Source organism: Chenopodium album, chromosome 15 (assembly GCF_948465745.1).
Source record: "Chenopodium album chromosome 15, dcCheAlbu1.1, whole genome shotgun sequence".
In the NCBI taxonomy this organism is placed as follows: domain Eukaryota; kingdom Viridiplantae; phylum Streptophyta; class Magnoliopsida; order Caryophyllales; family Amaranthaceae; genus Chenopodium; species Chenopodium album.
The window spans coordinates 48,385,079-48,397,893 of NC_137848.1; the positions used below are offsets into that span (position 1 = coordinate 48,385,079).

The 12,815-nt window shown below is 35.4% G+C and overlaps 2 protein-coding genes across 3 annotated transcripts; one reads left to right on the forward strand and one right to left on the reverse strand.

The window, feature by feature from the left end:
* Positions 1-630: 630 nt before the first annotated feature.
* On the forward strand, positions 631-6,502 carry LOC145582411 (uncharacterized). Of its 2 annotated transcripts, none has more exons than XM_081639405.1 (8): positions 631-731; positions 2,096-2,149; positions 2,263-2,362; positions 2,457-2,498; positions 3,087-3,433; positions 4,089-4,223; positions 4,417-4,590; positions 5,203-6,502. In XM_081639405.1, the coding sequence occupies exons 3-8, from the start codon at positions 2,317-2,319 to the stop codon at positions 6,151-6,153; spliced, it is 1,695 nt and encodes a 564-aa protein (XP_081495531.1). In that variant the 5' UTR covers positions 631-731; positions 2,096-2,149; positions 2,263-2,316; the 3' UTR covers positions 6,154-6,502. The 2 variants fall into 2 exon arrangements, with proteins under 2 accessions (XP_081495531.1, XP_081495532.1); XM_081639406.1 differs by having other exon boundaries at positions 2,281-2,362.
* Positions 6,503-7,678: 1,176 nt separating this feature from the next.
* LOC145582412 (uncharacterized) lies at positions 7,679-10,677 on the reverse strand. Its single transcript, XM_081639408.1, has 5 exons — positions 10,377-10,677; positions 9,918-9,966; positions 9,722-9,822; positions 9,511-9,618; positions 7,679-8,006 (listed from the first exon to the last, which is right to left on the reverse strand). Exons 1-4 carry the CDS (start codon positions 10,452-10,454, stop codon positions 9,511-9,513), a joined length of 336 nt encoding a protein of 111 aa, XP_081495534.1. The 5' UTR covers positions 10,455-10,677; the 3' UTR covers positions 7,679-8,006.
* Between the last annotated feature and the right edge of the window lie 2,138 nt (positions 10,678-12,815).

The window sequence follows — 12,815 nt, forward strand, 5'->3', positions numbered from 1 at the left end:
TAAGCTTACGAATTTCATTAGTTTGTTTGGTTGGTAATATAAAAATTTTAAATTTTCATGGATTTTAATTGACAAAAGGACTATTTTACATGTTTTGTGGGAAGTTGAAATTCCTAGAAATTTCACTTCCTCTATTTTTGCTTTTGTGTGTCAAGCAAATAACTATTCCGTAATATAGAGTATTACTCGGTAGTATTTAAATTATCAATTCTTGTAAATTTTCATTTTTCAAACAAGCCATTTGTATTAAACCATGGGTGGTGGCCGGTGTCCCCAATAGGGGTAGTAAATATACTCATCATCTGCATTCGACCCGCCCAATTATAATTGTTACGGAGGAAATGAATTTGTATCATTATCTATTAATTTAACAAGAAATTCCCAAGGACTTGACTCTAATAAAGTATGAACTACCTCATTAATTAATCCAAAGGCATAACTTGTGGGAGGAGATGAATTAAAGAAGAAGAATTTAATAAAGTGGGTCCAACATCATACTACCTTTATTTCCACGTGTTCAGAAAATGACCCCAAACTCAAACATATTTTTTAAATAAAAAAAAAAAAAAAAAAAAAAAAAAAAAAAAAAAAAAAACACTTTTTATAAATCTGACGTCGCCAACCCTTCTTCTCAAATTCACTCACTAGTCGTAGTTCCAAGCAGCTTCTACTCTCATTTTGCTCTTTCTCACTCTCTTTCTTTCTTCTTCCCCAAATTCACGAAACCCTAGGTAATCTTTTCATTTTTCTTCTTCAATTCTTCTTCTTTCTTTACAATTTTTGATGATTTTCACTTTACAATTTTCATTTTTTTTTTTCGATTTAATTAATTTTGTATTTTTATTAATGTTGTTGAATTTCCATTGCTGATTGCTTCACGCTTTGAACTAACTGCTGAATTGGTCTTTTTTTTTCTTTTTTTTTTCTTTTTTTTTTTTTGGTAAAGAAATTGATTCTAAGAAGTGAAATTAAGAAAATGCTGGTAGTTTGATGAATTTCTGAAAATCAGTGGGTTTAATTTTTGGTGCTGCATTTTCCGATCTTTTTGAGTTTGATTAATTTATTAATTTTGTTATTTGGTGATGGATTTGCAGTTAATTTTACTCATGCAGAAATTCTAAGTAGTGAAATTGAATGTTTAGATTTTGATCAAATTGTTTATTTTTATGAATTATCTAATAGTTTTGCATTTTTTTGGATTAGAATTTTGTATTTACTGTTGTAGTTTGAAGATGCTCTAATGTTTAAAATTGGGGTACATTAATTGGGATGAATTAAAGAAAAAGTTTTTGAGCTTTACGTAAGGAAGAGAGTAAATCTTTATCGTAGGAAGCTTAACTTAAATTACCCTAGAATAGATGTAAACGTGTTGAATTTTGATTCTATTAATTATAACTATAATAATGACGATATAGTTTAGTTTTGTGGTTAGATTACTTCTAAGAAATAACCAAAGAAGTCATGTTTATTGGATTAAATGAGGAATTTGGGTGGATAATGTGGAATAATAATCAGGCTAGAATGGGAATTTGGGGCAATGGAGGGGATGCTAGGGTGCAGAGGAGACACCTGGTTCAGGGTAGGCCGAACTTGTGCGAAAAAGGATGCATAAACGAGTAGTTGTGCTTCTTGTGAACCATGTGATCTTTGAATTGAGAAAAAAGGAGAATTTGTGATGATTAAGGTTAGCTAAATTTGACTAGTAAAACCTAAGGTGTTATGAAGTGCCTGCAACTTGAAAATTTATAAAAACAAGTCTCCTGGAACCCTAGAATTCGTTCATGACCATGTTTTAATTAAGTGCTACTGCAGGAGTCCCTCTGAAGCATATGTTCTTTTTTACTAGTATGACTTTTACAACCAAATTTAGAAGGATTTAGTGCTCTACGTTAAATTGAGCTTATGTACGGTGATGATCTTTTGAACGCTTGCCCTTGTTCGTTTTTTAATCTATGGTAGGAAGGGATGAAGATTGATGATTTTTCAGAAATTTGAGATTATCTGATGCATTGATTGAATATCTGTTTATTTTAATTTGTAATTTGTCTTCCATTTGCATTTATTTGTGACAAACCAAGTGGTTATACTTTGGCAGTTCTCCAGCTTTCCATCATAGGAAAACAAGATGCTGTCTGAGTTAAAATGTCACGTAAGATTTTAACTTTTAGTCCCTCTGAGATTCACTTTCCCTTTTTGAGTACAGAATGAATCAACTTTTTTTTAATGGAAGCACATTCTTTCTTGATTTCTTTGATGATATAGTGTGTTAAGATGATACAGAAGTATGGTGCTAATGTTGTCTGCATGGCGTGACATATGTTACTTGACTTCATGGATTTCAATCCAAGAATTTTATCTGGCGGTGAGAGTTTGAATATCTTTATTCTGGTACAGTGGTACTGTTGTGGCTCTGGTGAACTAATTGCATCTGATACCTATGATACATTATCCTGCAGGACATGGGTGGCATTGTAACTTTCACTTTGGCAACGGATACGGTAAATAATGTATTCTAGTCTTGTTTGTTAGCTCTTCTCTCTCATATAGTCATATGTGTTGGCTCTGAATCATCCCATCTAGCAGTCACAACAGCTTTGAGCCTTTGATCTAATTCTTTCCCTTACCACATGCTGTTGAAGTCTTTCATCATAAATTCAAGCTTATATTTGATAATACATGTGATGAATATATTGAATCTGAACACATTTTGGAGTGTAACTGCTGCATATACACATTGTACTCAGATTAGTTTTTATGCACTATGTAGTTCCTGTGTCTTTTTAGTTGCAATGCTTCTCATTTCAATTTTGCCACATTATAATTTCTTACATATGCCAAATCTAAACAATCAATATGTAAACATTCTAAAATTTGGATATTATGAAAGTATAAATTGAAACAAATCTAACAAGACCCCACATGACTATAGTTTTTCCTCAAGTACTAATCATAAAAGAGAGTCAAATAGAGTGTGTAAATAGTGCAAAAGTCAACTATTGCAACTAAATAAAAGCTGAGGGTGTATTTGTTATATTTTGGATTTGTCATCCTTTAAGAGTAATGATTCTCTTTTGATATTACTTCAGATATCATTGAAGAAGATGTAGCAAATGAAAAATCTTGTGTGCAAGCGCTACGATGTTTGATAGCTAAAGCAGATGCTGAAATTGATGATCTTGAAGATGAATTGGCTGTCCTCCAATGTCAACTGAAGTGGGCTAAATCGGATGGGCAGAGGGATCCCTATGAAGTCTGCTGTGCTACTTTCAAGCGAAAGATAGATATGCTGTCTAAATTAATTAAGGATGCGAGCGATAAAAAAATACTTAATGAGCATGACAAGGGCACAACAAAAATCCAAGCGCCAACTGAGAGAATCTATGACATCATTAGTGCTTTAATTGAGCAGAATTTTTCCTCTCCTGATGAACAGGTCTGATTGATTGTTGTCTTTTTTCAAATTATATTCTTGTTAGTATTAGTATGTTTTTCAGTATCCACAAAACTCTTGCATTTTTATGTGTATGACATTATCTACCACTAGTTGAAGATACATAATCATTGTTAAATACTCATTATTTTTTTAAATCAGTCAATGACAAGGATTGAGCAAATATCCATGCAATTAACTTTGTATGAAGCCAACATAATAAAGGAAATCTATTAGTAAATATAGACCTTTTTTCTTTATTTTTTGAAGAATAGTAAATATTGAACTTATGTACTACAGATTGAAGCAAACCAAGTCCAGTTGTGTGGATGACAACTTATGTAGATGCTATTTTTTTCCTGGGTACTTGGTCTATAACGTCCAATTTCCATCATTTGATAACATATATTTCTACCATCTATGCTACAATACTTTGCCTTTTGGGCTGAGTTAGATACCTTTGACATCTCATTTGGGTGTTTCAACAGAAGAGGTATTGGATTAGGTTGCTAGATCGTGACTCTTTTTCGTGCACTTGCTGCACTTTAAGTAAATAGTTGGTCTATTTCTAATAAAGTCCGCATGTTACAGCTATTTTGTCTTTATGCCTCAAGTCAGCTTGAAGACACACCAACCTGCTTTTTCTTTGCCATGACAGGTGGAAGACAGGTCTAATGAATTGACTTTGGTTATAGATTCTGGCTCAATTGACACTGATATGGAAAAAGAAACAGCTTTTGAGTCATGTGCAGAGTCCAAGGAACTGTCGATAGAATTTGAAAGGCTATGCAAGGTGCTTTAACTTTCTCGATTTAAAGTCTTATCACCTTGTCAGACTGTCACCTCTTATCTAATGTGATCCTGGTTCTAGACTGTATGTTGAAATGATTGCTACTTTCTACTGCAAGATTAACATGGTCCAAAATATTTTGATCAGCTGGCCATGCTTCTGTCTGAGTGATTTATTGTTTTCTTTGGGTGAACAGCCTACAGCCACTGTTTCTGAAGAATCTTGTTCAGATGCTACCCGATATGTAACAAGGGACTCCATTGAGGCTAGAGATATCAATAAGACTAATGTTGAAATGATTGGGCAAAAGAAAGATGATGTTTACGAGTGCACACCTGCAGGGGAAAATGTATTCATAGCTTGTGTGCAGGTAAACTTATCCTTCACTTTAAATGCATCATATCTCCAGTTTTTAGGTCTTAGGTCCTTTAATTTTGGCAATGATAACCTCAGGTTTTTCAGCTGTGACTCCATCTTTTGAACTTTCTGTTGTTTGCCACATTTGGGAGTTGAGAGTCCTGCATTGATTATTTACTTTCCTTCTATAAATCAAGATAGGCATGAATTGTCAACCTTAACCCAAACATAAATACTTGTGAGAAATGAGACAAAAGGAATGCTGCTTTGGATTTCTCCTTTAGCAAACACTTACTAATCTAGTATTTGATGTGCTGTACTAAATGACCTCATTAGACCAGAACTTAAGAAAGCTATGTGGACTTCAGGGCTTAATCTTCCTACATCAACCAGCTTAAGGTTTTCTCCTATAGCGAACACCTAATATTGTGCTCTAGCATTTATCCTTCCATCCAAACATAGGGCTTAATTTTCCTGTATCAATAAGCATTATTAGTTTGTGGACTCAGAATGTTTAAGTGTCGGAAACATGCTCAGATTATCTGCTATTCTAGTGATATAGTCTGATTTCTTTTTACAAGGTAGTTTCTAATTGATTAGCTGGATGTTTGCATTCTTTCAATAGGCTTACAATGATATTGTGAACTCAAAATCAAGAGCTTTGCATCATGGAGAAATTGAGGAATATGTGACTGGATCAAAGAACAGTGGAAGTAGCTCTTCTCCTGTATCTTCAAAGACAGAAGTGATTGTAAAAGTTGAAAAAGATGATGATACAGATATGAGCATTCAACTTGTTGCTGCTGATTTCCTTTGCAATACGCAAGATCTTAAAAGCGAAGATCCTGTTGAAGGTCATCATCAATTGGGTAAAAAAAATAAATCCCAACGAAATAAATCCAGTTTAAGTTCAATTCTAAAACCATCAGGGCAGAAAGTAAAGAGGAAATATGTCAAAGCCGTCAGACAATCTAACCTGAGCCTGATGCTAATGCCACAAAGGAGTGGAAAGAGGGAAAACCCTTCAAAAGCAGCTGACTTTGGACAATCTAATTCACCTGCCCTTCTGGTTAATGAGGGATCTAGTTCTCTTCCTGAAGTGATTCAGCAGAGAAAACCAGGAGACATAGCTCACACAAATCTCCCTAGGCTCTTAGAACCTCAGGAAGTTAGCAGCAAAAATGCTAGTATTCAGTCCCATGAAGTGATAGTTTCAAAGGGGGCTGATCTTTGTGCAAGGAGTGAGTTGGCTGCAAAGATGCAGAAGCAATTAGTGTTCGGCCTGGAATCACCTCTAGCTGCAGAAGGGATACCTCTACTGCTTGATTCTAGTCCAGAACATGTGCATACTGTTGAAAGTAAGAATGCTATTGCAGAGGATGTAGAAACAAAAGAGTTGGCCTCCTATGATAAAGAAAGCTTGACATTAAAGCTTTCTCAAGATTCTGATTTCTTGAACAAGATGAGAGTGCCAGAACTAAAAAGAATTTTGAAGGTTTTCAAGGTCCGCGGTTTCTCTAAACTCAAGAAAGAGAACATGATTGAGGAACTGACCAAACTACTAAGCAACACATAAAACTACAAGCAAGAAATGTACAGGAAAACAATCCATTTTTTCTTTCTTCTAACCTGCTTTTTGTCTCTGCAGTGTTTTGCTCATTTTGTCTGGGCTTTGCTGTGGGATTATTTTTCAAGTCTCGGTAAGAAGTTGGCTGTAGGTATACATTGATGACAATATACATCATACAGAGTTTACATTGCAGATTGTTGCTAGGGTAAAATTATGTAGGTTCTTCTGATGCTGTCATTTCTTTTGTTTCCTTTTAATGTTCGCCTCGTTCTACAATGGCACTGATGATTCATGTACAGAGCATATAAGTGAAACTGGAATTATGTGCAGCAAATTGAAGAATGATCATTCTATAGTTTTTCGTTTTACATGGTTGTTTTCATTTTTCATCCGCAGTCGCATCGTGATCAAACAAGAATGTTCTAGATTCAAAACAGACAATGTGTAATTAATCGGTTAATCCTTGACCTCCTCACTGAGTTGACTAAGATATCTGAGTACCCGTGTTTTTGCAGCAAAAATTCGCATATTCTGGGGGTGATAAATGTGTACTCTGTATCTGAGAATATACTAGTAGAAAGATTACTGTCCTTCGGGATTTATTTTTGACCCAAAGCCCTAACCCGAGAGCTCACACAATAACTACTTCTCCACGACGAACAATGAGCGTAGCCACTGCACATGTATCGTGATTTATTTGCACAAGCAACTATCAAAACCACCTACCACATATTTGCCCAAGCAACTATCGAAACCACCTACCAGTCTACCACAGCTTGCGTTGCTATTGTTGCTTTAGTATTCTTGCTCCAACCAGCTACCTTGCTCTCACATACAATAGGGCAGTGACTGGTGGCTACCACTGTCTTCCCACCAAAACTGCTAAAAAAGATAGACAATCACAACACCCTTTTTCAATGTTACTGTAGGTGCTCTACTTCCAAACCCTTCGTGCGCCTCCTTGCCTTAACTATAAAGTAGTATCCATACAATTGATTGAACTAGTGCCGCACACTAGAATCTCCAGTCAATTCAAACAAATTCACATGAATTGGTAAATTTTCAAGCAAATTATGCTCAAACTTAAGAGTATATCTTGCAATTTCCAAAATATCAAAATGAGTATTGGGTCTGATTTTCTTTTGGACCCAATGCATATTCAACATAATAATTTTCAAGCTTCGAATAAGTTTTTCACTTTTTCACGATCAAATTGCTATTTTTAGATAATTTTATTAAACTTAAAAGGCCAAATTTAACGCATCAACAGTAAAAGTGAAAATTCACCATTTTAGCATAAGTGTGGCAAATTTATATTCACCATTAGACATGATTTCAAGAAAATGAAAAATCGTTATAAGAAAATTTAACAGATTTTAGCACGCATGCTTTGTAGTAAAAATCATTGTTCTGCATTAGAAAGGTAAAGCCGTAAGGTTTATTTTACTACTGCTAAAAAAAAAGGGAAAAAAAAAAATAAGTGCACCAGATCTTAGCTGCTTAGCATACTTACCAGCAGTCTCAAAATGAGTTGTCTAATCACACCATTAAATAAAACCTTAATGCTACAATGAAACCCCCAAGAGAGAGGACAACAGCATTGCTAGCATACATAGTCATCAACACCATAAGAAAATTTGCACATTTTTTGTTAAGTTTGAAGGTCAATAACCCACCTATATCCACAATTTCATCAATTCAAAGTTTTTCAAACTGCAGCCTAACTTCAAGTTTAATTACCTACCCTTTTTTCTAAAGACTCCTAGAAAAATCACGCTGAAGTCAATCCAGTTCTAAAGATGGAATGCGCTTCGAAAGCTTGTTGCACCAAAGTAACTTGAGATTGTAATTTGTCTAACCTGCAAAAGAGGCAATCAGCATAGCATCAAGGAAGCTTTCTTTCATGCACATAATTTGGTCTATGAAATGAACAGACGCACATTTTGCAAATCTCAATGTAACTTAAAGGAATTTAACTCGGTGGAACTTTGTCTTCAGTAATCAGTACTAGGTATAGATCTTTCCTTTGCAACACACTCCATTGTTTTATGAACAATTATTGATGATAAATTTTCCATTATTTCAGTCTCTTCAAAATTTGTGCCATGTTTCCAACAATATCACACGGACATATGAGAGCAGTAATCATGTTATTTATGTAACATTTGCAGAATACACAAATATCATATTCAGTATAGGTGAGGTCAAAGGTATAGTAATAAGGAAAAGCATATACAACGTATATCCAACAAACCAAGCACACCTAGTAAGCCTATTGTTCCACAGTATAGTCAATATAGCCAACAGAAACATTTAAGCAAAAATAGCAAGGAAGACCTCGGTTAAGAGTTAAAAGAGCAAGACAATAACATATCAACAAACAGATGGAACTTCTTTTGCACTATCTCAGTCACCATGTGGAAAATCATAGTTGGCATACAGATTCAACAAAGCAACTCCACTATTATAGATCAACAGCTAGTCATATGCAAGTTCAAAACCAGCAGCATCAGTGCATCACTACATCTAAATAATAATGTAATGATCAACAAGGCCACTATCTTACTCTGTGAAGCTCCTAGATCTAACTATAATAAGTTGATAACACCGATCACCAGCAGATGCAAATCTTGCCATCAGTCAGTGTATCTAGGATGGCCAAAATGTATACCCAGGAGACTTGTAGAATAGCTAGTTCTAAATGTGGTTGTAATGCATGGAAAATATATAAAAGTTATTCCCTCCATCTGAAAGTGAATCATGTAAACTAATGTATAATGTCAGGCAAAAAGTTGTCATATTTCAGAAACTGCTAATACCAGACAGGACTGAGGGGGTATATCTTACATGCTCCAGTAAGCAATTCAAACTATGGAAAGTAAAAAAATTAGACAGTCAAAAGAAGACTACATCCAACTATCCTAGTATGAGCTTAGAAGGAAAAAAAATAGTAAAGTGTTGTACCAGACGATTAGAAACTCTAAGCAATTTTTCAATAAATGTCAATGAGACTTTTTGATCAATAAATTTTGAAGAGGTTTCAACTGAGGACACTTTCAGATAAAAATAGAAAGGATATATTGCCACAATGCTGTCCTATGAAAGATCCAATTTGGGCAACAAATTAGCAAAAAAATTAATAAGGTTCCTTTTAGAGATTATACAAGCAGTTTCCTAGAAACATATCTCATGGAAACAGAGGCACTCCAACTATAGATATACTTTCAATAAACAACATACAAAACGTGTCATGTGAACTCTCCAATGATTTCAATTCTGCATGACTATGCCTTTTAGATTCACATTAATATTATGATCTAGTATACTTGTAAGTCTTTAATTAATTTGAAGAAGCCAACCCACCTATTTGGTAGTCAATTGCTCCAACTTGAGATCAGCCTCTTTCAGTGATCGGACAAGGTGGATCATGCGGTAGTCCTTTTTATCATTCTCAACAGTGAGCTTAGCAACCTGCATAAAACCAATAAAATTATCTTAAAGTTACTTTCGTATCTCTTTAAGTTAAGGATAACCATAGAAGAAAAGACGAACACAATTTTTAAGCATAAGGGACCTTTTCTTTCTCTGCGGCTAACTCTGCAGTCACTTCTTCCAGCTTCAACTCCAACTCTTTCACCTTCTTCGAACTTTCCTCAGTGCCAGCCTCATGAAATTCTGTTCATTAAGAAAATGCTGCTAAGAAACTAAATGAAATATTACACCAAAGCACAATTTTGGCAAAGTACCAAGGTTAAGCCTTTGTCCCATACCCTTCTTACTCAAAACCACGGTATCAAGCTCGAGTTTCGATAGGCGTTCCTTTGAAAGCAAATAAACATAACATTAGAAATTCATCTCATTTGATCAGAGGAAATAGAAACTGCTGTAAACTTCCAAGTAGACTATGTAAAAAGGAAGTTACTTTATTGTGCATTGATTCACAGCATACCCATTATAAACACAAACTCAAGAGTACAACAATTGACAACTGCAAAGCATAAAGATCATTCATGAATTTCAACACCAATAATTGAATTTCACATATATAAGATACCATATATTACAAGCAAAAAAAAACCATTTCAAAAAAAAGCAATTATGTAGACAATCAACAAAAAATAGCAATAATCAGACTAATACACTCATAAAATCACTAAATTGGTAAATTATTCGAATATGAAGAAGTAAAATGGAGCAAAAAATGGGGAAAATTATAGTAGAAAGCAAACCTCGGCTTCAGAAGCTCTCTGGTAGAAGGGTTTAAGAAGATCTTTGAGACCCTCGTTTGGAATCGCACAATTCGCCATTTTTGGTATATCTCAAAAACCCTAAGAATGTTCGGTTTTTCTTCTCAATCTAACGATTAATTATCTGTACTATTATTGAAAATTTGGGTTTTTTCTTTTTTTTTTTTTTTTTTTTTTTGTGTGTGGGTTTACGATGGCCGCCAGCGGTGTCAAACTGTCAACAGTGGTGGTCCGCAAGGACGGGAATGCAAAATGGTCGGGTGTTCGTCGAGGATATGTTTTTTTTTTTGGTGCGGATTTTATATTATACACTCGACCGTATAATGAATCATACGCCTTGGGGTGGAACTAATCTTTTATACGATCGCATTTACATTTGAGGAAGAACATGCTGATCACGCTGATTTACACCGCAAATCAGGGGTCAATTTCGTCTTTTCACTCATAATAGTAAGGGTACTCTTGTCATCGCACACATAACTTGGCAAACGTTGGGGTAATGCTGGATGGTCAATGTCGTTACCATCCTTCACGCCAGAAACCAGAACCCAGGAACCCACTTCTTCCTCCACGTCACCACTGCCTATAGCGGTTCAAAATGTTGTCGCGAATGAAAGGTTTTCCCTAAATAGTTGATATGGCCCTAATTTACACTCTTTTCTAATAGAGTGTCTTTTTGTTTCGCCGCGAAATGGCCATTGTTGAGGACGACGAGAAAAGGAGGAGGATGAGGGAAGCTTTTGTGGGTTTGATTGGTGTAAGGAGGAGAGATGGTGGTGCCTGTGATGGTTTTTAGATGGTGGTCAATGTGATGGTGATGGACTAGATGGTGGCTATGGTGGTGCTGCCGGTGGAAGATTGGAGAAGATGGTTTTAAAAAAATAAAAAAAATAAAAAAAAACAGGCTGAAATACGACGTTAGCAACTATACGACTAAACATGGGCACGGGTCGTGCCCGTGCCGCCGCGGGCCGTGCCGGAGTGGGTGTCGTGCCGTGCCGGCTCCGCGGCGGGCCGTGCCTGAAATTGGCACACCCCAGCCCACGGCACGGCACGGCCCACGTGCCTAGCGGGCCGTGCCGTGCCGGGCCGCGGGCCAAACCGTGCCTACCTTTATTTTTTTTATTTTTTTTATTTTTTAAAAAAAATAAATGTAAAAAAAACGAATTAAAAACAAAAATGCATATAATAAAAAAAAAATACTAGTGCGATAATCCGAAAACACAAAAAATTGAAGAATAACTTATTTTATTATATGACGGTAGCCGGTACGAATGTACGATAATTCAATAATACAAAATTACAAAATAAGTAATGATAATTAAAAATCGTACAATAGTGTATGAATATTGAATAACTTCATTTATTATACGGAATACGAAGTTCGATAATACAAAAAGAATACAATAGTGTATAATGTAAATATGTAATCATGTAATTATTATTGGTCGTCTTCGTCTTCGCCTTCGTCTTCATCTTCGTCTTCGTCTTCGTCTCCTAGAGGTTCAAGTTCATCCGCCAATTGAGTGGATTGAGAAGTATGAGAACTAAAAGAAGTCGACGTTCCTTCATCGTCGTCGTTTTGTGCATAAGTACGATCTTGAGAACGAGTTTCGGCATCCAACCAATCCTTGAAGCAAACACACATTTCAAGTGTTTCGGGTTTTAGTCTTGTTCTTCTATCGTCTAGAACTCTTCCCGACGCACTAAAAGCTCTTTCGGAAGCAACGGAGGAGACTTGGATAGCAAAAATATCACGAGCCATTGCCGACAAAATTGGATGTTTCACGGCTTGTGATTTCCACCAATCGAGGATGTCGAGGCCAAACTTCTCTTCATCGTCCATGCCTTTCATGAAGTCGTAACTTAAGTACATTTGCAACTCCGAAACATCGCTTTGTGTTCTCCTAGATGATGATGATTCTGTACCTGAATACTTAGACATCAAGTTAGCAGCTTGTGCAAATAAACCTTTGGCCCGTTTACTTACATTTTTGGATGTTTGAGAAGGGGCAAATCGAGACACGGTTCCATATTTACTTTCATAAACTCTATATAAATTAAAAAACTCATCCGTCACCTTATTCTTAAAAGTTTCAACATCATCTTCAAAATTCATGTTACTATAATAAATATCAATTAATAAAAAGGTGTCATCATATTTTTGTCTAGGATCTAAAATAGAAGCAAAAATATAAATCATAGGAATATCGGTGTAATATTTACGCCATTTATCCTCCATGGATGGAAGATATCCACGATAAACATGTTGTGATCGGTGTTCCGCAAAAAGTTGTGCAAGTAAACATGCATTGCTAAGAAAAGAATGAGCACAAGGATTATATACAGAAGAAAAACAATGTGTCATACCATATAGTAATTGTAAAAACTGCATATATTTTTCACAATTAGCCCAATCAT